The sequence below is a fragment of the Gymnoscopelus braueri genome (assembly GCF_963280865.1).
Source record: "Gymnoscopelus braueri genome assembly, chromosome: 19".
In the NCBI taxonomy this organism is placed as follows: domain Eukaryota; kingdom Metazoa; phylum Chordata; class Actinopteri; order Myctophiformes; family Myctophidae; genus Gymnoscopelus; species Gymnoscopelus braueri.
This window is the reverse complement of record NC_137621.1, coordinates 5,925,526-5,950,278: the sequence shown is the minus strand read 5'-3', so window position 1 is coordinate 5,950,278 and position 24,753 is coordinate 5,925,526. Positions and strand designations below refer to the sequence as shown.

Here is a 24,753-nt window from a genome sequence, read left to right as displayed (position 1 = left end):
ACTTTATATAACATAACCAGACCGCTGTCTCTGTCTGACTGTCGTGCAGACAACAGAATTGTAATATATTGCAACAACTACTCAGCAGCAACATAACTGTCTTCTTCCGGTCATACCTTCACAATAAATTGTCTCCCATTTATCTCCCAATGCAGCACATTTTACACTGTTTATTATTAACAGGAAATAGGTGTAAGTTAACAGCATGTGACCTGACACACTCTTTCTTCCTCTCTCTCTCCCAGAAACACACAAACGCTGTTAAGAGAGAGAGAGAGAAAGAAAGAGCGAGAGCGCCGCGCGAGAGAGAGAGAGCTTGCAAAGCAGAGGATATATTATAAATATATAAATACTATATAAAAAATAACGGAGTAACGCACCATGTAGTAACGGTAACTGAGTTACTGAATTAAAAAAATAATGTGTTAGAGTACTGCCAAAAATAACGGCGTTACAGTAACGCGTTCCTTACACACAGCACGACTGTAAACTAACAATAAAACACACTCCAAAACAGATAAAGACATGGAGTTGTTATGGATACTTCATAAATAGTCCTCGGTTTCTAGAGAATTGAAGTGAGTAATAGCGTACACTAAGTGGCCCGTGTCGTCACGCGTTTAACATTTCCCCTGTTTTTATGGAGACGCTACAGGCTGAGCGGTTTGAAAGATTTCCACTCTGGGTGGTGGTTTCACTTTTCAGCGTTTTCAACCCCCCCAACAATCCTGTGTAAACACAAGGCACATCTGGTCAGATGTTTTTTTTTTGCAAGGAGCGTTGTTGTGTAGTAGAATTCTTCTCAATAGAAGTATAAGCTTTTGGTTTTTAACATCATTTAAAGTAATGACATGAAACTGAATTCATCATCAGAATGAATAGAAGTAGCATCGTGATCACATGTTTGAAAGAGTAACATGGTTTCACTCACGTTTCTCATCTGCCTCCATCTGTCTCTGTCTGAGCTTCTCCAGTTCACTCTTCATTTCTTCCATTTGGACTGTGAGCTTCGCTGCGTGGTCCCTCTGGTCCTGTTGTTCCTGGATCAGTTTCTGTTCCCGGGTCTTGCTGTCCTCCATCTCTCTGATTCTGTTCTTCTCTGCATGGTCCCTCTGTTCCTTCAGTAGAGCTGTGAGTTTCTCTACTTGGACGCTCTGGTCCTGCTGGTCCTGGATCAGTTTCTGGTCTTGACCCTTGCTCTTGATGGTGTTTGTTTGTGTCAGACCCAGGAACAGTGATGTCTCTTTTATAGAACATAAATAGAACAGTATGTATGTGAAATTGGCATACAATGCTCTAAAACCCCACAAACATTCAAAATGGCTGACTTCCTGTTGGTGTTTAGGTCATGGCTCCAAGATACTTTTTTGTAAGTCAGGACATGATACAGGTGTGTACCAATTTTTTAAACATGTGGGTGAAACCGGGGTGGGGCTTCAACTTTGACATTTTGTAGCTATTAAGCCATTAGGCCACACCCCTTTTCGACTAAAATACATTATGTTTCACCACTAGGTGGGTACAGTGAACGGCTACTGAAATGACTGAGTGACAGTACAGGAAGTACCGCCCTAGGAATGTTGATGCTTTGTAGATCTGTTTACATGAAAACCATGTTGTGATTGGTCCAAAAAGACAGCTTCCAGGGGAAGTATATAATTTACAATGTACAGGGTTCCCACACATTTTTACCAATGAATTTCCAGAATTTTCCAGAATATTTAACCCAATTTCCAGGCCTATATAACAATCATTCAGCACAATAATGAGTCTCTTACTCCTATGTGCAATGCCCAAATACAGGCAGTGTAGCAAAAATAAAGCATAGAACATAATTCAATGTCGTGCCAAATTTTTGCTATGCCACCTATCCTAGAGCATAGCTCACTGGAATACAAGACTCATTATGGCATTCGTATTACTTCTCTTTTTTTAATAATAGTCCATTGACTTGCATTTGCCCAATTTAATAATTCCAGGGGGTCCCCAGCTAAATGATGGATAGGAACCAAATGGGTCTGTAACTCTGAAAGCGTACAAATGATACCAAATGGACCCTAACGGGTCCATTTGGTTCCATTTGTACACTCTCAAGAGTTACCTTAACATTGATTTTACAATACAAATTGGGGTCCCAGAGATAGAGATGCCATTAAATGGGGGTCCGTAGCCTAATGCATGTCAAACTGGGGGTCCTTGAAATTAAAATAGTTGAGAATCGCTGCTAGAGCCGTAAAAAAATCTTCTCTTATGGGGGTCCCTGGCATATATTTTTAAATGGGGGTCTGCGGGCTAATAAGTGTCAATGTGGGGGTCCTTGACATGAAAAAGTTTGAGAACCACTGTTCTAAACCACTCCTACAGTAAGAGCGGGAACGCATCTGTGTCATTTATATACTGGGAGCGCCATGAAGAAAGGCTGCATCCGTACACGCTCCGGAGCGTCGCAACGTTTTTTTCGTCCTTTTAGTATTTTTTAGCCTTCTCTTTTTTCCCTACACCGTCGGGTGTCTAAGGAGTTATGACAGACAAGCACTTATGGACATCAGCACAGCGATTACACACAGAATTCCGGACTTTTTTGCCGAAAACCTTCCACTCGGCTGGGTGGGGGGAGGGCTTCCCTTTGTTCCAGCTGGAACAAACCCGAGGCGGCGAAAAAGACGACCAGGACGACGAGGGACAAGAGCGGGTCTCCTCGTAAGAACAACAAAACGTGGATATAAACCTGCACTGCCTTCAATCCTGCTAGCGAACGTTAGATCTCTGTGTGAATCAAGAACAGTGACCACTATGGACGACTTACTGGCGCGCGTTAAATACAACACCGAGACGAGGAACACGTCTATTGTTGTGCTAACAGAGACGTGGCTAACGGAGTTAGCATCTGATTCTTCCATCACTCCCCCTGGTTTCACCGTGTATAGGAAAGACAGAGACCCTGTACTAAGCGGTAAGCAACGTGGGGGGGGAGTTTGGTGCAAAGATGTTAAAATCCTAGATAGTCACTGCTCTCCAGACCTTGAACTTTTAATCATAGCCTGCCGTCCTTTCTACCTACCACGCGACTTCAGCATTGTGATTGTAGCCGTTGTTTACATTCATCCTGGAGCTAATAAGGACACAGCTATGAGGGAATTACACCAGGCGATCAGTGCACAAGAAAATCGCCACCCGGACTGCGCAGTCATCTGCCTAGGCGACTTCAACCGGACAGACTTAAAAAAGGTCTTTCCCAAATTCCACCAGCATGTCACCTGCAGTACCCGTGGTGACAATATTCTTGACCACTGCTACACGCCCTTCAAGGATGGATACAAAGCTCTCCGCCGCCCACCGCTAGGAAGCTCTGACCACTACGCCATCCAGCTGCTACCTGCCTACCAACAGAGGCTAAAAAGGGAGCCGGTCGTTGAGAAGGAAATCCGAATCTGGTCTGAGGACACAGACGCTATGCTACAATCCTGCTTCTACCAGACTGACTGGGGGATGTTTAAGAACGCCGCTGGGAATAACATCAACGAACTCTCAGACTCAGTCACTGGCTTTATCAGTAAGTGCATAGTTGACATAGTCCCAAAAAAGACAGTTCGGATCTATCCCAATCATAAACCATGGATGGACAGCGGAGTACGTGCACATCTGCATGAACAGGATGCTGGTTTCAAATCTGGCGACGTGGAAACGCGCAACACGACGCGCGCGGCCCTAAACAGCGCCATCAGGAAGGCGAAAAAGGCCTACACAAAAAAGATGCAAGACAAACTCAGCAATGGCGACATCAGGAGCACATGGCAGGCGGTACACACCTTGACAGACTGCAAAACAAGAACCAGAAGCGAGATGAACCCGCCTGCCTCCCTCCCCAACGAACTGAACACTTTCTACGGCCGGTTTGAGATCAGCCCCAACCGCGGCAGCCAAGCGGGGCCATCAGCAGCACCAGCAGAGGAGAACCCTCTAACCATCTCGGAGAGAGAAGTGCGTACAGCCTTCGCACGGGTCAACATCCACAAGGCAGCCGGACCTGATGGGATTCCAGGCCGGGTCCTTTAGGCATGTGCAGACCAGCTGGCGGGTGTCTTTGCTGACATCTTTAACCTCTCCCTCTCCCAGGCTGTGGTCCCTGCAGGGTTCAAAATGTCAACCATTGTGCCCATTCCCAAAAAGGCCAAAGTGACATGCCTGAACGACTGGAGACCTGTCGCTCTCACCCCGATCGTCAGCAAGTGCTTCGAGAAACTGGTGAGGGAATACATCAGCTCCACGCTACCTGCCTCGCTGGATCCGTGGCAGTATGCATACCGCAAAAACAGATCCACCGACGACGCTATTGCCATGGCTCTCCACACCGTCCTCTCGCACATGGACAACAAGCTGCTGAAGGACAAATATGTACGTATGCTGTTCGTGGACTACAGCTCAGCATTCAACACCATTGTCCCAGCAATACTTGACAAAAAGCTCAGAGACCTAGGGCTACACCCAAGCATGTGCGACTGGATACAGGACTTCTTGTCCAACCGACATCAGGTGGTGAGAATGGGCAGCATCACATCCGACCCCCTGACCCTCAACACCGGAGCACCCCAGGGATGCGTGCTGAGCCCTCTCCTCTACTCCCTGTACACGTATGACTGCATAGCCACACATGTCTCCAACACCATCATAAAGTACGCGGACGACACGACAGTGATAGGCCGAATCGTCAACAACGACGAGTCTGACTATAGAGAGGAGATCAACTCACTGGCACTCTGATGCAGGGAGAACAACCTCTCTCTTAACGTCGACAAGACCAAAGAACTGATCGTGGACTTCAGGAGGCCGCGGAGAGACCATGCGCCCATCCTCATCGACGGTGCTGCAGTGGAAAGGGTCAGCGAGTTCAAGTTCCTCGGAGTACACATCGAGGAGGACCTCAAATGGGAGACGCACACCACACACGTGAGGAAAAAGGCTCAGCAGCGACTGTACTGGCTCCGCCACCTGAAGAAGCTCGGAGTAGGACATCGCATCCTCAGGCTGTATTACAACAGTTCTGTTGAAGGCATCCTAACAGGCTGTGTCACGGCCTGGTACGGGAACTGCACTGCCCGAGAAAAGATCAGCCTACAGTGAGTAGTGCGATCGGCAGAGCGGATAATGGGAATCGAGCTCCCAGCGCTCCAGGAACTGTACAAAAAGCGGTGCGTGGTCAAAGCCAAGCGCATCATCAAGGACAAGCACCACCCAAGTCACAGACTGTTCAAACCCCTACAACGACCGCGACCGGGCAAGGGGCTCTACCGCAGTATCAAGAGTTCCACCACCAGGTACTGGTGCAGTTTTAATCCGGCTGCTGTCAGAATGCTGAATGGGGCATAAGCCTGAATGAGGCATAGGCCTTGTTCAGCAGCCTGAACACACCTGTGGATTATACCAGGGACAATGACTTGGACTTAGCTCCCCCTCGGACACACCTGTGGACTACACCAGGTATTTTGTTGCACTCCCTCATGGAGCTACTTGCGGATTATACTAGGGTCAGTCCACCCTAGGTGGACACGCACTGACCTTTTGCACCTTAATCCCATGTATAACGCACTGACTTTTTTTTTGTCTTTTTATTGTGCCCTTTTGGTAACACTTTAGAATAACTATTCGTTATAAGTAGTTAATAGATCATTCATAAACTGTTAGTTAATGAGTTATTAATGACTTGTTAAGCATTTGTTAATAGTTAGTTAAGGATTAATAACAATGCCTTACAACTACTTAATAGATCATTTATAAACCATTAGTTAAGGAGTTATTAATGTCTTGTTAAATGTTTGTTAACAGCTAGTTAAGGAGTTGTAACCATGACTTATAGATAGTTAATAGATTAGTAACAAACTATTAGTTAATGAGTTATCAATGACTTGTTGACAATGACTTAATATGTTTTAATAGTATGTTAAGGATTTATAAATATGCCTTACATATAGCTAATAGATCACTCACAGAGAATTAGTTAACTGACTTATTAACTGTATGCTGATTATTTATAACTATGTCTTACGAATGCCTTATAACTAGTTAATAGATCCTTTATAAACCATTAGTTAATGAGGTACTAATATCTTGTCAAATATTTGTTAACAGTTAGTTAAGGAGGTATAACTATCCCTTATAGATAATTTATATATTACTCACAAACTATTAGTTAATGACTTGTTAATAACTTGTTAAATATTTACTACCTGTATGCTAATGATTAATAACTATGCCTTATATATGTTCAAAGGATTATGAACAAGCTAATAGTAAAACACTTACTAATGGCTAGTTAAGTATTTGTTAATAGTTAATATATGTTATTGGGTAGTTATTCTAAAGTTGCCACTACTCCTCATTTACTAACTATTAACAAATACTTAACTTACCTTTTACAAATCAATTGTTAATGATTTGATTCCCATCTACTAATACCAGAGACACGTTGTACAACAGCAAATGGGTGGTACAGAAATTTGATGTGATACTGTGGACATATTTCACATTTTGGTACCTCAACCTTGCTCTATATTTTACAAAATAAATATCACAGATGAAATAATGAACAATGTATGTTTAATTAATAAAGAAAACAGTTCAAAAATAACAAATGCATACATCTAAAATAACAATAGCAAATAAATAAATAGTCATATCAACAGTAATACAGTAATTAGAAATGGGACCAAAAGGGATACCTTCATAATCCCATCATAATCCGCCTCTACAGTCCAGATTACATAAAGCTTTAACCAGTGGATATACAGCACACACATTAGCTTTAGCTTTATAGCAGGCCTTCTGCAGTAAGCAGTATGGCTACAGCAACACCATGTGCTAAAATTGTAGCTATGCTAATATTGTAGCTAACAGGCTAATAAGTGTTCCCAAATTATAAATCTTACTCTTTTTCATCAAACAAACACAAACAAATTCTTTATATTAACTAATAAACACAACAGTTCATACAGTTTGAATGGTTTTGCACTACATCACCTGAAATGCATAAAATAGAATACACAATGTATCAGATACAGCACAATGGTGTGTCTTGTCCACAATAACTGAACAACATCCTGCTCCTTTCAAAATAAAAGGCAGTTCAGCTTCAGAACTCCATTGAGACACACTGCCATCTACTGACACAAAGTGGTATTGATACTACACTACAGACTAGTGTAGTAAGTTGCATGAACTGCTGAACTGTATACGACAATAAAATAAAAATACATGGAACATACATGGAACATACATGGAACATACGTGGAACATTGCCAAAAATGGTAGATAAGAAATGACAGATCTACAAGCTCACAGCAAGACGCATTGCAACATTTTGTGAGCTTGTAGATCTGCTATTCCTGATCTGATATTTCTGGATGAAGAGAAACAGAAGAAAATAATTGCAACCTCACAAATTTCAAATTGAGGGTTATTGCTTCTAAAAAGGCCCAGTAAACACCTTGAGTGGCATTTTTCTTGAGTTTTTCTTGAGCTCACACTTGAGCTTGTAGATCTGTTATTTCTAATCTGCTATTTCTACTGAATGAAGGAAAACTGTTCAGTTCATGCAGCTATACTTGTCTGTAGTGTAGTACCAATACCACTTTGTGTCAGTAGATGGCAGTGTGTCTCAATGGAGTTCTGAAGCTGAACTGCCTTTTATTTTGAAAGGAGCAGGATGTTGTTCAGTTATTGTGAACAAGACACAAGAGAAGGGGCCATTGTGCTGTACACATTGTGTATTCTATTTTATGCATTTCAGGTGATATAGTGCAAAACCATGAAAACTGTATGGACTGTTGTGTTTATTAGTTAATGTAAATAATTAGTTTTTGTTTGTTTGATGAAAAAGAGTAAGATTTATAATTTGGGAACACTTATTAGCCTGTTAGCTACAATATTAGCATAGCTACAATCTTAGCACATGGTGTTGCTGTGGCCATACTGCTTACTGCAGAAGGCCTGCTATAAAGCTAAAGCTATATTTAATCTGGACTGTAAAGGTGGATTATGATGGGATTATGAAGGTATTCCTTTTGGTTATTTCTATTTTACTGTATTACTGTTGATATGACTATTTCTTTATTTGCTATTGTTATTTTAGATGGATGCATTTGTTATTTTTGTACTGTTTTCTTTATTCATTAAACATACATTGTTCATTATTTCATCTGTGGTATTTATTTTGTAAAATATAGAGCAAGGTTGAGGTACCAAAATGTGAAATATGTCCACAGTATCACATCATATTTCTGTACCACCCATTTGCTGTTGTACAACGTGTCTCTGGTATTAGTAGATGGGAATCAAATCATTTGTAAAAGGTAAGTTAAGTATTTGTTAATAGTTAGTAAATGAGGAGTAGTGGCAACTTTAGAATAACTACCCAATAACATATTTTAACCATTAACAAATACTTAACTCATGTTAGTAAATGAGGAGTAGTAGCAACTTTAGAATAACTACCCAATAACATAAATTAACCATTAACACATACTTAACTCATGTTAGTAAACGAGGAGTAGTTGCAACTTTAGAATAACTACCCAATAACATAAATTAACCATTAACAAATACTTAACTCATGTTAGTAAATGAGGAATAGTTGCAACTTTAGAATAACTACCCAATAACATATATTAACTATTAACAAATACTTAACTAGCCATTAGTAAGTGTTTTACTAATAGCTTGTTCATAATCCTTCGAACATATATAAGGCATAGTTTTAAATCATTAGCATACATGTAGTAAATATTTAACAAGTTATTAACGAGTCATTAACTAATAGTTTGTGATTAATATATACATTATCTATAAGGGATAGTTATACCTCCTTAACTAGCTGTTAACAAATATTTGACAAGACATTAGTAACTCATTAACTACTGGTTTATAAATGATCTATGAACCAGTTATAAGGCATTTATAAGACATTATAAATAATCAGCATACAGTTAATAAGTCAGTTAACTAATACTCTGTGAGTGATCTATTAGCTATCTATAAAACATATTTATAAATCCTTAACATACTATTAAAACATATTTAACAAGTCATTGATAACTCATTAACTAATAGTTTGTTACTAATCTATTAACTATCTATAAGTCATGGTTACAACTCCTTAACTAGCTGTTAACAAACATTTAACAAGATATTAATAACTCATTAACTAATGGTTTATAAATGATCTATTAAGTAGTTATAAGGCATTGTTATTAATCCTTAACTAACTATTAACAAATGCTTAACAAGTCATTAATAACTCATTAACTAACAGTTTATGAATGATCTATTAACTACTTATAACGAATAGTTATTCTAAAGTGTTACCCTTTGTAAATATGTAGATAACTTGTCTGGCCTTCTGTTGCTCTCTTGTTTTGATCTCCTTCCCACTTGCCCCCCACCCCTCTTCTTCTCCCCCCCCCCTCTTCTTTCTATGGAAACTAACGTTGCGATGGGAACGATGTACAAAAACGAATTTCACCCACTTTTTTACCTTGTAAACCTGTGATGTGACAATAAAACTGATTCTGATTCTGATTTTTAAGATTTCTTTGGGCTTTTCAGAAATAGCAAATAATAAGCTCATATGAGCTTGTAGATCTGCTATTTTTGGAAAAATATAATACTTTTTTTTAAATAATATATATAATGTTTTTAACTCAAATATTTGCTTCATGGGGGTGGGGTCCACCCTGGAACAAAATATTTTGATGGGGGTCCGCGGCCAAATACATATAATTCTGGGGGTCCTTGACATGAAAAAGTTTGAGAACCACTGACATAAAACACGATGGCAATTGGTATATTTAACCCTGTAAATAACCTTTTTCATACTTTATAGAACCTTACATGTATGTCATATACATAAAATGAGTATATAAATCTTTCCCCCTAAGATACACTTGAACCCCAGCATCTCTATTCTGTGGGGAACATTTAGCAAAAAAACAGATCTACAAGCTGACAATGACAATCTTTCGTCTTAGAGATGTGGTGTAAGTGGTTTAACTGAAGATAATTGGTCAATTCCAAATATCATCAAAGCATTCTGCGGCATCTCTGGACTTGTGTCACAGTACCCGCTTATTGCCCCAGATGTGTGTAGCAAAGAAAACACATAGAATGATATAATTCCATTCCAAATTGTGTGCCAAATGTACTAACTACGCATCACGCAGCAGCACATTGTGAGCTTGTAGATCTGTTATTTTTGTCACATTCGGTATATATTAGGCTGCATTCATGCAGCCCGTTCGGCGAAAACGACTTAAGTTACATATTTCGTCTAATGTTATACATGTTTTGGAAAATGATTTTTATGAACAAAATCAATAGCCAAAAACAATGCATAGCCAAATATCTTTCCAGGACCCTTGATACATTCCAAACCTTTTCCAGGACTGGAAAAAGCTTTTTCTAATTTCAAAATATGTCCAGGAATTTCATGACCATGGGGACCCTGAATGTAAGGACTTCCCTATACACTCGTTCTGCCTCAGGTCATTACCACACGTTTCTTCTCTGAGAAGAGAAAAGCCTGGGAACGAGGTTCCTGCTGGACTAACAAGGAACTAGCATATGGGATAAAAAAAACAAAAACGAGCTACAATACTAGTGGTTAAAGCCCTAAATCAGAGGGCTTCAACGTTTTTCCAGGCCAGGACCCCCTAACTGAGAGAGAGATAAAGCAGGGACCCCCACTACTATAACATTGTGTTGCAGATTAAACTTTGTCATAGATGTCATAGATAGCTTGTTTGACAGCACTGTCAGCAGTGTTGTGTAAATAAATGTGTTTTGTTTGTTTACACATTATGTTTTCTATGAATATGTTGGATTCATGTTAATGTGTATTTTCACATTTAATCTGCTGCTAAAGTCTGCTCATTTTTCCCTCTACATCAAAACTGTTCACTGGAAATAGCCTATCTACAATCTACAGCTGATCTACAAGCTCAAAACGCGTCGCAGCACGACACATTTTGAGCTTGTAGATCGGATATTTATTGAGCTTGAGCTCAATAAATCGTCTATTTATTGAGCTTGTAGATCGGGTATTTATTGAGCTTGCAGATCGGGTATTTATTGAGCTTGTAGATCGGCTATTTATTGAGCTTGAGCTCAATAAATCGACTATTTATTTTATCGGCTTGTAGATCGGCTATTTTCTGTGAATGTTCCCCCACAAAATAGGGATGCTAGGGTTCAAATGGTCAATGTATAAAGTTCCTATCTCACAAAGATTTGGTGCCCCCCCCTGTGGTAACTCTGAGGACCCCCTCATTCATTCTTAATATGTGGGTGTCTACATAGAGTCAAGTGTAAACAGCACTCACCTGGGACACATGAGGCTGTTCCTTTGGATTGTGCTGTAAGAAATAAAACCACATTCAAATGAAATTAAAATACAACTTGGATTCACTGAACAATCAATCATCTTTACAGTAGAGTCAACCGACTTTAAACAGCACTGACCTGGGACAGATGCAGCCACGGCTTTGGGTTTTGCTGTAAGAAATAAAACCACATTCAATTGAAATTAAAATGCAAACATGTGTAATATGGCCTAGTAAAGTTAGAAACAAACTGTTAAGTTGTTCAGTCAATTAACACAGTGTCAACCACACAGTCGTAATCGTAGCTAAATGCATTAATAAAGGATTTCACCTGGTGAAAATGTACTTGTATAACTTGTATAAAGTCCCGTTCACATATAGCCAAAGTGCAGGAAGTATTGTGGACATTTTGAAAATGGCCACTGATCTTGTGTGGCGGAAGTTTTGTCTACCTAGTAATTTTTCAGTAATGTACTGGGGGAATAAAATCTTCCCTGTAGAGAAAACGCCTAGCGTAATATTACCGATATAGCGTCATGACGTTGAGCATTGATTTCAGCCAGAGAGAAACTTATGTCAGTCAGTCACTTTGGATAGAGCCAGCATGCTTAGATTAATGTGGTGCTTAATAGCGAGACGAGAGAGAGACAAAAACTGTTCAGTGATAAATGTTGACAATGCTCTGAGGAAGGTGAAACTTATATGTGTTGCATGAAGAAGATATGGCTTGTCCTAAGATGTAAGTTAAATCTCTGTTTATAGGGAGCGGGGGTGAGAGAGAAAAGAGAAAGGCAGGCACACTGAATGAAATGAAGGGATTGCGTCACAACCAGTGTTGCCCACGGCTCTGGTGTTGCCATGTCTGCTTATTATAAGCAACCTTGTTTTTTCTGTAAAGTTGCTTGTAAATATTGGTAGTATAGTTGCAGGTTGCTTTTTCTTTGTTTTGAGCTTGTAGATCAGCTATTTTCAAATAGCCGATGCATATAGGTTTATGTACCCCATGTGGCCTATAATAGTCACTTCTTTTGGGCTTGTTTTCATAGACCTGGTTGCTTATTTCTCTCACAAAATCTGGCAACACTGGTCGCGACACAGCTATCTTGTATGATGAATTAATGTAGCTGTTAAAAAAATTGGTGGCAAACTGTTGGCATTTCAAGATATGTGGTCTTGGACATGAGAATTTAGGCTAAAAACAGATCTGGCAACTCCACCAGTTAACCCCCGCGTCCCCGTGATAATGATTGAGAGAGAGGGGAAAAAAAGACTGAGAAAACCACTCGCTTATCCTCTGTTCTTTCGATGGATTAAAGATATAATCTCACATGCTTATAGTCACCTCTCGTGCGAGTTTAAAGTCCTAAACCATTAAGAAAATAAACAAATGAAAACGGTGGCTTATCAGGCAATACCATAACTTTTGCTGCCAAGGAGGGCATGTGAAAACAGCCTCTCACATTGCCATTCCAGCAAGTTATGATAATTATTTTGCTGGGAAAGGTTCTGGCACTGTAGTGAAAACGTGGCTTGAGACCCTGTTTGGCTGGACTGCAGGGTGATGTATATTATTATTTATGAATATACAGGTATCACTTAATAAGGCATTACTAAAATAACCTTATTAACATAAATTAATGTGAAGTACATTTTCTTTCTTCCATCATGACAAGGTACATAACTCAAACCTCTACCAAAGTGTCGTTGTACTTTTAAGATTTTGCCGTCTTGGGAGTGAGAATGCGTTGTATTCCCATGGCCAGGTTTTGGTGTCCAGAAATACCTGGTAGCGACCACTCCGAGGTCACAGATTTGACATTAGGTTTGGGGGCCTACTGTTCTTGTATTCCTTTTGAATGCTTAAGTCATTTTTTTTAAGGAAGTACTCCAGTATTTTAACTCAAGTACAAATTTGACAGAGCAACTTTCACTTGCAGTAATATTTGATCACGTACTGGAGTTGAGTACTTGGTTGCTACCAGTGGTGGAAAAAGTACTCAAATGTTTTACTTAAATAAAAGTACCAATACTGCAATGTAGGATTTACTTGAGTAAAAGTACAAAAGTATTGGCATCAAAATGTACTTAAAGTACCAAAAGTAAAAGTACTAAAATGTTTGAAAATAGCAGATCTATGTGAGCTTGTAGATCAGCTATTTTCAAATAGCCTATAGGTATAAAATAGGGCTAAAGTGGTTACTGCATGTTTTATAATGTAATGATGTACATCTGCAAAGTAACTAGTAACTAAAGTTTTCAAATAATTGTAGTGGAGTAAAAGTACAATATTTGCCTCTGAGATGTAGTGGAGTAGAAGTAAAAGTATATAGACAATTGAAAATACTCCAGTAAATTAAAAGTACCTCAAAATTGTACTTAAGTACAGTACTTGAGTAAATGTACTCAGTTACTTTTCTGTGCTATATTATTACTATGTTCTCACACACCATGAAGGTAAAGTGAATGAAGTCACCACACACATACAGCATGGAACTATTAACCAATGGATGAACTGTAGGAGACACAAAGAGTCTCCTTTGTGTCTCCTACCGGATACATTACCCGGTAGGAGACACAAAGAGTCTCCTTTGTGTCTCCTACCGGATACATTACCCGGTAGGAGACACAAAGAGTCTCCTTTGTGTCTCCTACCGGATACATTAGCCGGTATGAGACAGTAATCAAATGATTGTCTCAGGAATTTTACAAAAAAAAAGTCCATGAATTCAAGGCTTCATGGGGTGAGTAGTTGATAGAATTACTGAACTACTCCTTTAAGCCAGATGTCAAATATAGTGAAAATAGCAGATCTACAAGCTTGCAAATCTGCTATTTTCACTATGTTTTATACATTTTGAAGATTTCTGGTATTTATTTTGGGGGTAAAGTACAAATTTGACAGAGCAACTTTCACTTGTAGTGTAATATTTGACCAGGAGTATATTTACTTTGACTCAAGTATACTGCAGTTGAGTACTTTGTCCACTAGTGGTTGCTACATCTTGTGGCCTGAATTTTAACCCATACAATCATTAGCATGTTAGCATTATGTTCAATAGAAGAAGAACAGTTAAATACTCACTGTCAGGTGTTGCTGGACGTCCTGTTCCATAATGGTCCATCTCCTCTATCTTCAACAACAGCTCTGTGACCTGAGTGTCATCATCCCTGTTCTTATTGTTGAAGACATGGTATCTGTTCCCACACTTCTCTACAAGCCTCTGTAGGCCCTCTCCTTCACTCTCAATGTACTGCTCAATGGATCTACCTCCTAGAAGGTGTCCACAGGTGAACAGTATCATAGTGTGACTCCACACTGTCTGACTGAGAAGCTGCATGTGATCCTCTATGTTTTTACAAACATCAGCTGTACATGAGTAGCATGCTGCTATAACCAGGAGGAGAGCATCTGGTCCTTGAGGACACAGAGATGCACTAAGAACTATCTGCTGTTTGATCAGCTCAGGTGTTTCATTTAGAGAGGCATTATAAGACCATGCTGGAGTGTCGACCACAGTGACCTGTCGTCCTGCTACGTCTCCCTGTCTCTTCTCACACTGAACTGTATCCACTAAACTAAGCTGCTCTGAACCCAGGATGGTGTTTCCTGATGTTCTCTTCTCTGAATCGTTAGGTCCCAGAAGTATAATTCTCATCTCTGACAGATGGAGGTCATCACCTGAAATATAAGAAAGAACAAAGTAAACATTTATCTGTTACTGTGTGTGTGTGTGTGTGTGTGTGTGTGTGTGTGTGTGTGTGTGTGTGTGTGTGTGTGTGTGTGTGTGTGTGTGTGCGTGCGTGTGTGTGTAAAACAACATAATTGTATCTGTACTTAAAGGGCAAGACCACTTTGGTAGAGGTTTGGGTTGTGTATTTACCTTGCCATGATTTAACTCCAAAGGTGGACAAGAAATCAAAAATAATTGCTCCATTGATTAGAAATTGATAATTCAAAACTTACATTGTACGCTGAAACAGCTCTAAAAGTCACTCTTATAGCACGTAAACGAACACAAACAAAGCTGATTCAGACATTATAGAACATCACCAAACCCAGTACTGTTTTTTTTTTTTTATAAAAAATGTTACTTCCCGTTGATTTTACTATTTGAAGATCCGGATCCGGATCCAAAATCCAGTCCGGGTTTTCTTCCAAATAAAAATGGCAAAATTATAACATAAAAAAAAAGAAGAAAAAAACAGTACTGGGTTTGGTGATGTTCTATATTGTCTGAATGAACTTTATTTGTGTTCGTTTATGTGCTATAAGAGTGACTTTGAGGGCTGTTTCAGCATACTATGTAAGTCAATGAGGAGCATATTTTTGAATTATCAATTTCTAATCACTGGAGATTTTTTTTTTTTTTTCTTGTTCACCTTTGGAGTTACATCATGGCAAGGTAACTACACAACCCTAACCTCTACCAAAGTGGTCTTGCCCTTTAACTTGAGTATTAACATGTTTTGGATACTTATGAATTTTACTCCACTACATTTCAAAGACAAATATTGTACTTTTGACTCCACTACATTTCTAGGAAGGGAAAAGTTACATTATGAATTAAAGGAGTAGTTCACCCAAAAAATGGATTACACACCCCATGAAGCCTTGAATTCATGGAGATATTTTTTCAGCTTGTAGATCTGCTATTTTCTAATAGCCTAGGTATAAAATATGGTTAAAGTGGTTAATTTATGTTTTATAATGCAATAATTTATATCTGCAAAGTAACTAGTATCTAAAGTTTCCAAATAATTGTAGTGGAGTAAAAGTACAATATTTGCCTCTGAGATGTAGTGGAGTAGAAGTAAAAGTATTGGAAATTGGAAATACTCCAGTAAAGTCAAACATACCTCAAATTGTACGTAAGTACAGTACTTTAGTAAATGTACTTAGTTACTTTACACCACTGCCTACCAGAGACTCCACCGATCATCACATTATTGTCTCAGGAATGAGACAAAAACTAAAACATCTCCATGAAATCAAGGCTTCATGGGGTGTAATTGATAGAAAATAAGTATTTTTTTGGGTGAACTACTCCTTTAAATACGTAAACCCTATTTAAAATATAGTGAAAAAAGCAGATCTACAAGCTCACAACGTGTAGATCAGTTATTTTCACTATGTGTCATGAGACAAAGTATAGAGGGGTTAAATGGTTAAATGAAAATGATACAAATAAAACCATTCTGTGTTTTGAGAACCATTCCATTCCTGTTGAGTGTGTATTCACCCAATAGACCTACAGTATATCACTTACTGCTGTGCTTCTCAAAGTGGGGTCTGGGGACCCCCAGGGGTCCTTCAGGGGGGTCCAAGAGGTCCCCAGCAAAATGAGGAACAGTTTAAACACTTAAGCCTTTATTTTAAACATATTCAAAATAGCCGATCTACAAGCTGTTTTTATGTTTTGTGTGAGGACTGCGGATGAAAATTAGCATCTTTGCTAAATCCGGTGTATTTACGTTCATGTGACGTTCATTAATATGCTCTGTCCTGTCTAAATAAACAAATAAAGTAAAGTAAGCTCACAGCATGTCACGATGTGACACGTTGTGAGCTTGTAGATCTGCTGTTTTTGAAAAATCATGACAAATCTTCTCTTATGGGGGTCCCTGGCACAACATGTTTTCAATTGGGGGTCTGTGGTCAAATCCATATCAATATGGGGGTCCTTGACATGAAGCAGTGACTTACAGTAAACTACAGTAATAACAGAGTTGTCTCTCACTCATAGTTCAGATATACAAATTCATTGAAACATTTTTAAATGCAGTGTCTTTAATATCAATGCATGTTTCTGTTGCTGTGTTGAAATGTTTAAATTTCAAAAGACAAAACAAAAAAACAGATCTACAAGTTCACAATGAGCCGCATAACGGCACGTTTGAGCTTATAGATCTGCTTTTTCCACTATATTTGAAATAGGGCTCAAGTATGTAATTCATAATAAATTTCTTCCCTTCCTAGAAATGTAGTGGAGTCAAAAGTACAATATTTGGCTTTGAAATGTAGTGGAATGAAATTCATAAGTATCCAATAAATACAAATACTCAAGTACAGTACTCAAGCAAATATACTTTGTTACTGTCCACCAGCATGCACGCACGCGCACACACACACACACACACGCGCACACACACAGAGTTAAGTGTAAATGAAAAAATAAAACACATTGTATATCATTGCTGTCAGGCAGAAATCTTTTTCTAAATGAATGCCCTACTTCTCATACAAGACTGTCACACAAAAGTAATGCAAATAGCAGATCTACAAGCTCAAAACGCGTCGCAATGCAACGTGTTGTGAGCTTGTAGATTAGATATTAGATATAAATATTTTCACAATTTTTAAATGTTTCTAAAATTATGATAAAAAAGGAACAGATTTGGACATCCACCAGCAGTGATAACTACAAGTAAGACGCGCGAACGTGGGAAGCGAACGCAGATCGAAAATGTTGTGTATTTACGGACTTGTAATCCGTGTTATTTCACCGTGATGGGGAGAGCGTAGAGAGAAAGTCACGTGACTGCCTCCGCCTCGTATTGAAGTTAATGGGGGGGGGATATGGTTCTCCTATGCACGGAGTTTCGGAGTTCCTAGTCATCTATGCACGGCATTGCCGTTTTTCAATCCGTGCTATTTCACCGTGTTTGGGGGGCGAGCGGGTTGGTTTCATAGTAAGCTCCACTCTGACATCTGTCAGCAGCCAATGAGAGCGTGAGTCACATGGGGGCGCGGCTGCACTCTGAGATGTGTCAGCAGCCAATGAGAGCGTGTGCACACAATACTGCACACACACACACAACCCGAGCAGGGTTTCATAGTAAGCTCCACTTCGCGCGGAGGCTGCTTTTTATCATTATTCATTTACAATTATTAATGAGTAAAGGATGGATGTCTTTGATTGGTTAGTGGTCAGTGTGTGTCTGTGAGAACAGGGAACAATTAGACAGGTATCCTTATCAACCACACCTGTGTAATTTAACTACTTTTAACCCATTCAATCCGGGGACGCATCTCTGTCATTTAAGATGTCTTTGGCTGTTCAAAAATAGCAGATCTACATAGCGCGGCACCGATCTGCTATTTTTGAAAAAGCATGACATTTTTGGAATATATATATATATTTTAAAGCGAACATTTGTAACTCAAATCTTTGCTTCTGGGGGTCCTTGGAAAAAAACATTTCAGAAATGTTTGCTTTAATAAAGCATATATTTAAAGACACACATTTTCACGAAAAAAAAAGAAAAGAAAGCAGATCTACAAGCTCGTAGCGCGGCACTCGGTGCCGCGCTACGAGCTTGTATATATGCTATTTTAGCCAAAGAAATGTAAAAATGACACTCAGATGCGTCCCCGGTCTTAATGGATTAAATAGCAGTAATTTAGAACATGTCAGTCTTAACCCTGGTGGAGGAAGCTTGCACTGCATGCCGAAACGTTGCACTTTTATAAATACATTTTTACATCTGAACTATGAGTGAGCATTAACTTATTTTAAGTGTAGAATCATATTTATATCATGACAGCCCTGACAGGGACGTGTTGTTTATGAAAGTATGTTAAAGTCATGTTGAACTTTGGTACAACCTTGACTTGTATTATAGCTACGGAATCTGCTCATGATATAAGTCCATATATGGTCATTCATCTTTATCAGTGACTCCTGTGCTGTGATTGGTCAACAGAGAATAGTGATATTTATCTCTCTATACACTGTCAATGCATGACTAAACAGATCTCACACTTTGAACACATAAAGAGCACAAATAAAGAGAATTGATACTTAGTTTTATGAATCTCCTGTAAATGTGTTGATGTCTTTGTTTTTGTCTTAAGACCTGAAGCCAATTCTATACAAATGCTTTCTAAATCAGTTCTCAAACGTGTCAAGGACCCCAAAATGTATATGGCCATGAACCCACCCCCATCTGAAAAGGTTTTGTGCAAGGGACCCCCTAGGAGATAAGATTTGAGTAAAAGAAGAAATAAACATTATTCAGACTTTTTCAACACTTTCAAGATTTTTCAAAAGTGTTTAAAAAATAGCAGATGTAGAAGCTTGCAGAGCTTGTATATCTGCTATTTTTGAATAGCAGATATATACATAATGGATAAAGGGGTTAAAATGATTTGTTGCTTAATGTTAACCCATTAAGACCCGAGGAAGATTCTACAAAATGTCTTCTAAATCCTAACAGTTTTTAGAAAAAAAATCTATGTTGCTTCATCAGTGGTTCTCACACTTTTTCATGTCAAAGACCCCCAAAATGATATATATTTGGCCGTGGACCCCCAGCTCAAAATATTTGGTTCCAGGGACCCCAGAAGCAAAGATTTGAGTTACAAATGTTCGCTTAAAAAAAAATATATATATATTCAAAGATTTGCAAAAAAATAATGAAGATTTTTCAAAAATAGCAGATCTACAAATTCCTAGTGTGGCACTCAGTTCCAGGTCTTAATGGGTTAACCCATTGAATCCGGGAACACATCTGTGTCATTTTAGATTTCTTTGGGCTATTCAAAAATAGCAGATCTACAAACTCCTAGTGCGGCACTCAGTTCCAGGTCTTAATGGGTTAACCCATTGAATCCGGGAACACATCTGTGTCATTTTAGATTTCTTTGGGCTATTCAAAAATAGCAGATCTACAAGCTCATAGCGCGGCACCGAGTGCCGCGCTATGAGCTTGTAGATCTGCTATTTTATTTTTAAAATTGTGATTTTTTTTTTTGCAAATCTTTGAATATACATTTTTAAAAGCAAACTTTTTTAAACTCAAATCTTTGATTCTGGGGGATTCTACAAATGTCTTCTAAATCCTATCAAACTTGTTCCATGTCAAGGACCTCCTAAAATGATATGTATTTGGCCGTGGACCCCCATCTCAAAATAATTTGTTCCAGGGACCCCCAGCAGAAGCAAATATTTACCCACCGGGAAATAGCAGATCTACAAGCTCATGGCACTCGGTGCCGCGCTATGAACTTGTATATCTGCTATTTTTTAATAGCCCAAAGTATAAAGTAATGGTTTAAGTGGTTACAAAGATGTGTTCCCGGTCTTAATGGGTTAATGGTGATCATTGATTCAAAGCTGTGTCTGTGTACCTGAGAAGTGTGTTAGTGACAGATGTGATTTATATGTAAATCATTACATACCCATCAATGACCTGATGCTCTCTCGTTCTTTCTTCACCTTCATCTGTCGTCGTGCTGCTCCCTCATCCTGTGTTCTCCTTTTCTTCTCAGTCTCCTCTAACACTCTTCTGTCTATCTCAAAACAGCCTCCTTTTTCTCCTGCCACCTCCTGTATCTTGTCCAACAGCTGTGTGACCTGAGTGTCATCCCCCCTGTTCTTATTGTTGAAGACGTGGTACCTGTTCCCACACTTCTTTACAAGCCTCTGTAGGCCCTCTCCTTCACTCTCAATGTACTGCTCAATGGATTTACCTCCTAGACGGTCTCCCTGTGTGAACAGTATCATAGTGTGACTCCACACTGTCTGACTGAGAAGCTGCACATGTTCCTCCATGTTTTTACACTGATCAGCTGTACATGGGGTTCCCACTCTTATAACCAGGAGGAGAGCATCTGGTCCTTTAGGACACAGAGATGAACTGAGAACTATATCCTGTTTGATCAGCTCAGATGTTTTCTTTAGAGAGTTACTCCTCCACCATCCTGGAGTGTTGACCACAGTGACCTGTCGTCCTCCTACGTCTCCCTGTCTCTTCTCACACTGAGCTGTTCTCTCTGAACTAAACTGCTCTGAACCCAGGATGGTGTTTCCTGATGAACTCTTCCCTGACTCTTTATATCCCAGAAGTATAATTCTCATCTCTGAGGGTGTTTTACTGGGGCCTGGAAATACAAGATGAATATTCATACATTATCTCAAATTCATTTAAAATGGTAAATATTCTGGATCATATTATCATATCAATCATTGACTGGTTAACCTGAATGTGAGGCCATCTCTGCAGCTTTACTGTTCATCTTTTCTTCCTAAAAGAAAGAAGGTAAAAACAAATAGAAAGGACTGTAAACAATCATCCAAACACATGTATGGTTAGAGTGGATATGGAGTGAGTTTATAGATGTATATATCAGGCATTATATATCATATACTGTCTGTATCAGTGGTTCTCACACTGTTCTGTTTCATTTCAAGCTGCTCCATAACTCTGAGAGTGTTCAAATGGAACCAAATGGACCCGTACGGGTCCATTTAGTTCCATTTGAACACTCTCAGAGTTACAGACGTGTAAGGGCACATCCACATGGAACCCTGAGGGTCCCTGGACCACACTTTGAGACCTATAGATGTAGGATTCCTTAACTGACCCCCCCCCCCCACGCTGCTGCTGCTGCAGCACACATACACCACGACACACCACAGTCAAAGATAGCAAGCGGTCAGTGGTGGAAAAAGTACTCAAATGTTTTACTTAAGTAAAAGTATCAATACTGCAATGTAGAAGTTACAAGTACAAGTCAGGAATTCAAAATTGTCTTGAGTAAAAGTATAAAAGTATTGGTATCAAAACGTACTTAAAGTACCAAAAGAAGAAGTACTAAAATGTTTGAAAATAGCAGATCTATGTGAGCTTGTAGATCGGCTAATAACCTATGTATAAAATAGGGCTAAAGTGGTTAATGCATGTTTTATAATGTAATAATTCATATCTGCAAAGTAACTAGTAACTAAAGTGTTCAAATAATTGTAGTGGAGTAAAAGTACAATATTTGCCTCTGAGATGTAGTGGAGTAGAAGTAAAAGTAAATAGACAATCAATCATAATCCAGTAAAGTAAAGTACCTCAAAATTGTACTTAAGTACAGTACTTGAGTACAGTAAATGTACTCATTTACTTTACACCACTGCGAGCGGTGAATACGAACGGGTAAGGTTGATTTGATTACATACTATTTTCTGTGTTATATTATTACTATGTTCTCACACACCATGAAGGTAGAGTGAATGAAGTCACCACACATACAGCATGAAACTATTAACCAATGGATGAACTGTCTATGAAACAGTGACATCACGGACTAATCCTTTAAGGCAGGGGTCTTCAACGTTTTCAGGTTTTCCAAGGACCCCCTAGATGAGAGAGAGATGAAGCAGAACCCCCTCTATTTTGTATAAAATTGTGCTGCAGATTAAACCTTTTTTGTTTACTTGGTCTGCTCTTTTTTCCCCTCTACACCTATACCTCTTTGCCAAAAATAGCCGATCTACAAGCAGTTGTGAGCTTGTAGATCTACTATTTTTGGCTAAAGTTCTCCTCAAAAAAGAGATGCTAGGGTTCAAGTGGTTAAGGTAAAAAAAGAAATCCTATCACACAAAGATTTGGCGGACCCCCTGTAGTAACTCTGAGGACCCCCTAGGGGTCCCGGACCCCCTGTTGAAGACCCCTGCTTTAAAGGTTTAAAGACATTCACTTTTACACCACATTCAAAGTCTTTGTCCTGGTCCTTCAAAAGTGTAAAAAAAGTTTTAAGTGAAAATTCCACTCCATTGATCCATGGCAGGTGTTTTTCTCTCACATTTCTAAAGCCTTTTCAACTGCAATGAAAAAAGAAATCTTTGCCTGCGGGTGTCGCTGGTGAGGGATTTTGCCTGTCAATCATCGCCTCTGCTTCGCCCCCCCAAAGGAAAGGATAGGGGAGGGGAGGGGCGAGGAGGAGAGTGGGCGGGATTAATCGACTGTGACCTCACTGTCGAAGGGCCAAGCTCAGATTACTTTCCAGCCTAATTATTCAGAAAACCCCAGACCACAGAAAATCCACTGAATGTTCAAAGTTCAGGTTTTTTGGGTGTAATTGAGGTCATAAAACCCCAAATAAAACATTGAAAATAAAAAAAGTGAAAATGAATGTCATGATACAGGCTGAATGGTGAGCAGGGTACTTAATGCACAGAAATATTAAATATTATACTTAAATATGATAGTTATAATGCAATGTAAAACTATTTAGCAAGTCTTCATTTTAGTGGAAATGTGTACAAAAAGGTTGGCACCGATAGCTCCATAATTATACACGCACACACACACACACACACACACACACACACACACACACACACACACACACACACACACACACACACACACACACACACACACACAGCGCGAGGCAACTTTTCCTTTATCCTCTGGCTACCCATCGTTGTGTGCACTGCAGTGGTGGGAAAAGTACTACATTATTTTACTTAAGTAAAAGTATCAATACTTCAATGTAGAAATAATGTAACTGTCCCAGAAGGAGAGACAGTGGTTTCAGTTATAATTATATATATGTTTTGTTTATGTAAAGTTCATGTACACACTGGTTTAAAAGATTCATTTCATTATGAATAAATAGTACTAAAAGTTACAATAAATATTTTAAAAAGGTTTATATAGTACATGATTTAAGGTCAAAATGCTGTGCCCGTTGCTTAGAGGGTTTACGGTAAATTGGGCAGAGAGTCACATGGTCAGAGTGAAGCTGTCAATCAAGTCAGAAGCAAGCTGAGTTGATCCAGAGAGTCACGTTTAACCCTTTAAGACCTGAAGCCCATTCTACAAATGTCTTCTAAATCACAACAGTTTTCTGAAAAACGTATGTTTCTATATCAGTGGTGCTCAAACTTTTTCATATCAAGGACCCCAAAGATAATATGTATTTGGCTTTAGACCCCCATCTCAAAATATGATGTTCCAGGGACCCCCAGAAGCAAAGATTTGAGTTAATGTTTGCTTTAAAACAATAATATAAATACAAAGATTTGAGTTAATGTTTGCTTTAAAACAATAATATATATACAAAGATTTGCACAGATTTTCAAAAATAGCAGATCTACAAGCTCATAGCGCGGCACTCGGTGCCGCGCTATGAGCTTGTATATCTGCTATTTTTGAATAGCCAAAGTGTATTATAATGCTTTTTAGGTCAAATGAAAAAGTGACACAGATGCGTTCCAGGTCTTAATGGGTTTAAGACAGAGAGAGAGATAATAATAATATTGCCAAAGTTCTGCACAAGGTTCAAGAGGCGCACACGGTAAATGCTTATTGTATTATGTGCCTTTCATTGATCTGTGATGTATTGTTGTGTGTGTTGTAATTTACAAGTTAAACTTTGTTTGGAAGACTTCATTGTAAAATGTCACTAATTGGATGCACCTGTGTGGCCTCAGTAATCAGAGGACTCTGTTTCATAATGATTATGAACTCAACTGAACAAATGTATGTTTATTTCTTTTATAGTTTTCACAGTGTCTTGTATGGTGTCTGTTTGGAGAGTTTTGATGCATAAATACCAGAAAAGACATTAGTATGAGGCGTGGACATTTTTTGAACATGGGGCAGC

The 24,753-nt window shown here is 39.0% G+C and overlaps 2 protein-coding genes across 2 annotated transcripts in view; both read right to left on the bottom strand.

The window, feature by feature from the left end:
- Nucleotides 1-923: 923 nt before the first annotated feature.
- The window catches only part of LOC308074168 (GTPase IMAP family member 8-like), a gene marked incomplete at both ends in the record, with an annotated part of 708,175 nt that continues 684,345 nt past the window's right edge, over nucleotides 924-24,753 (bottom strand). The window contains 3 exons of the mRNA XM_080413500.1: nucleotides 924-1,243; nucleotides 11,370-11,402; nucleotides 11,509-11,541. Coding sequence (XP_080269626.1) covers nucleotides 924-1,243; nucleotides 11,370-11,402; nucleotides 11,509-11,541 — 386 coding nt within the window. The remainder of the gene's footprint in view (nucleotides 1,244-11,369; nucleotides 11,403-11,508; nucleotides 11,542-24,753) is intronic.
- Nucleotides 14,402-24,753, bottom strand: part of LOC308074078 (GTPase IMAP family member 8-like) — a gene marked incomplete at its 3' end in the record, with an annotated part of 12,251 nt that continues 1,899 nt past the window's right edge. The window contains exons 2-4 of the mRNA XM_080413412.1: nucleotides 21,351-21,396; nucleotides 20,551-21,252; nucleotides 14,402-15,048 (exon numbers count right to left, since the gene is read on the bottom strand). Coding sequence (XP_080269538.1) covers nucleotides 14,402-15,048; nucleotides 20,551-21,252; nucleotides 21,351-21,387 — 1,386 coding nt within the window. The 5' untranslated portion in view covers nucleotides 21,388-21,396. The remainder of the gene's footprint in view (nucleotides 15,049-20,550; nucleotides 21,253-21,350; nucleotides 21,397-24,753) is intronic.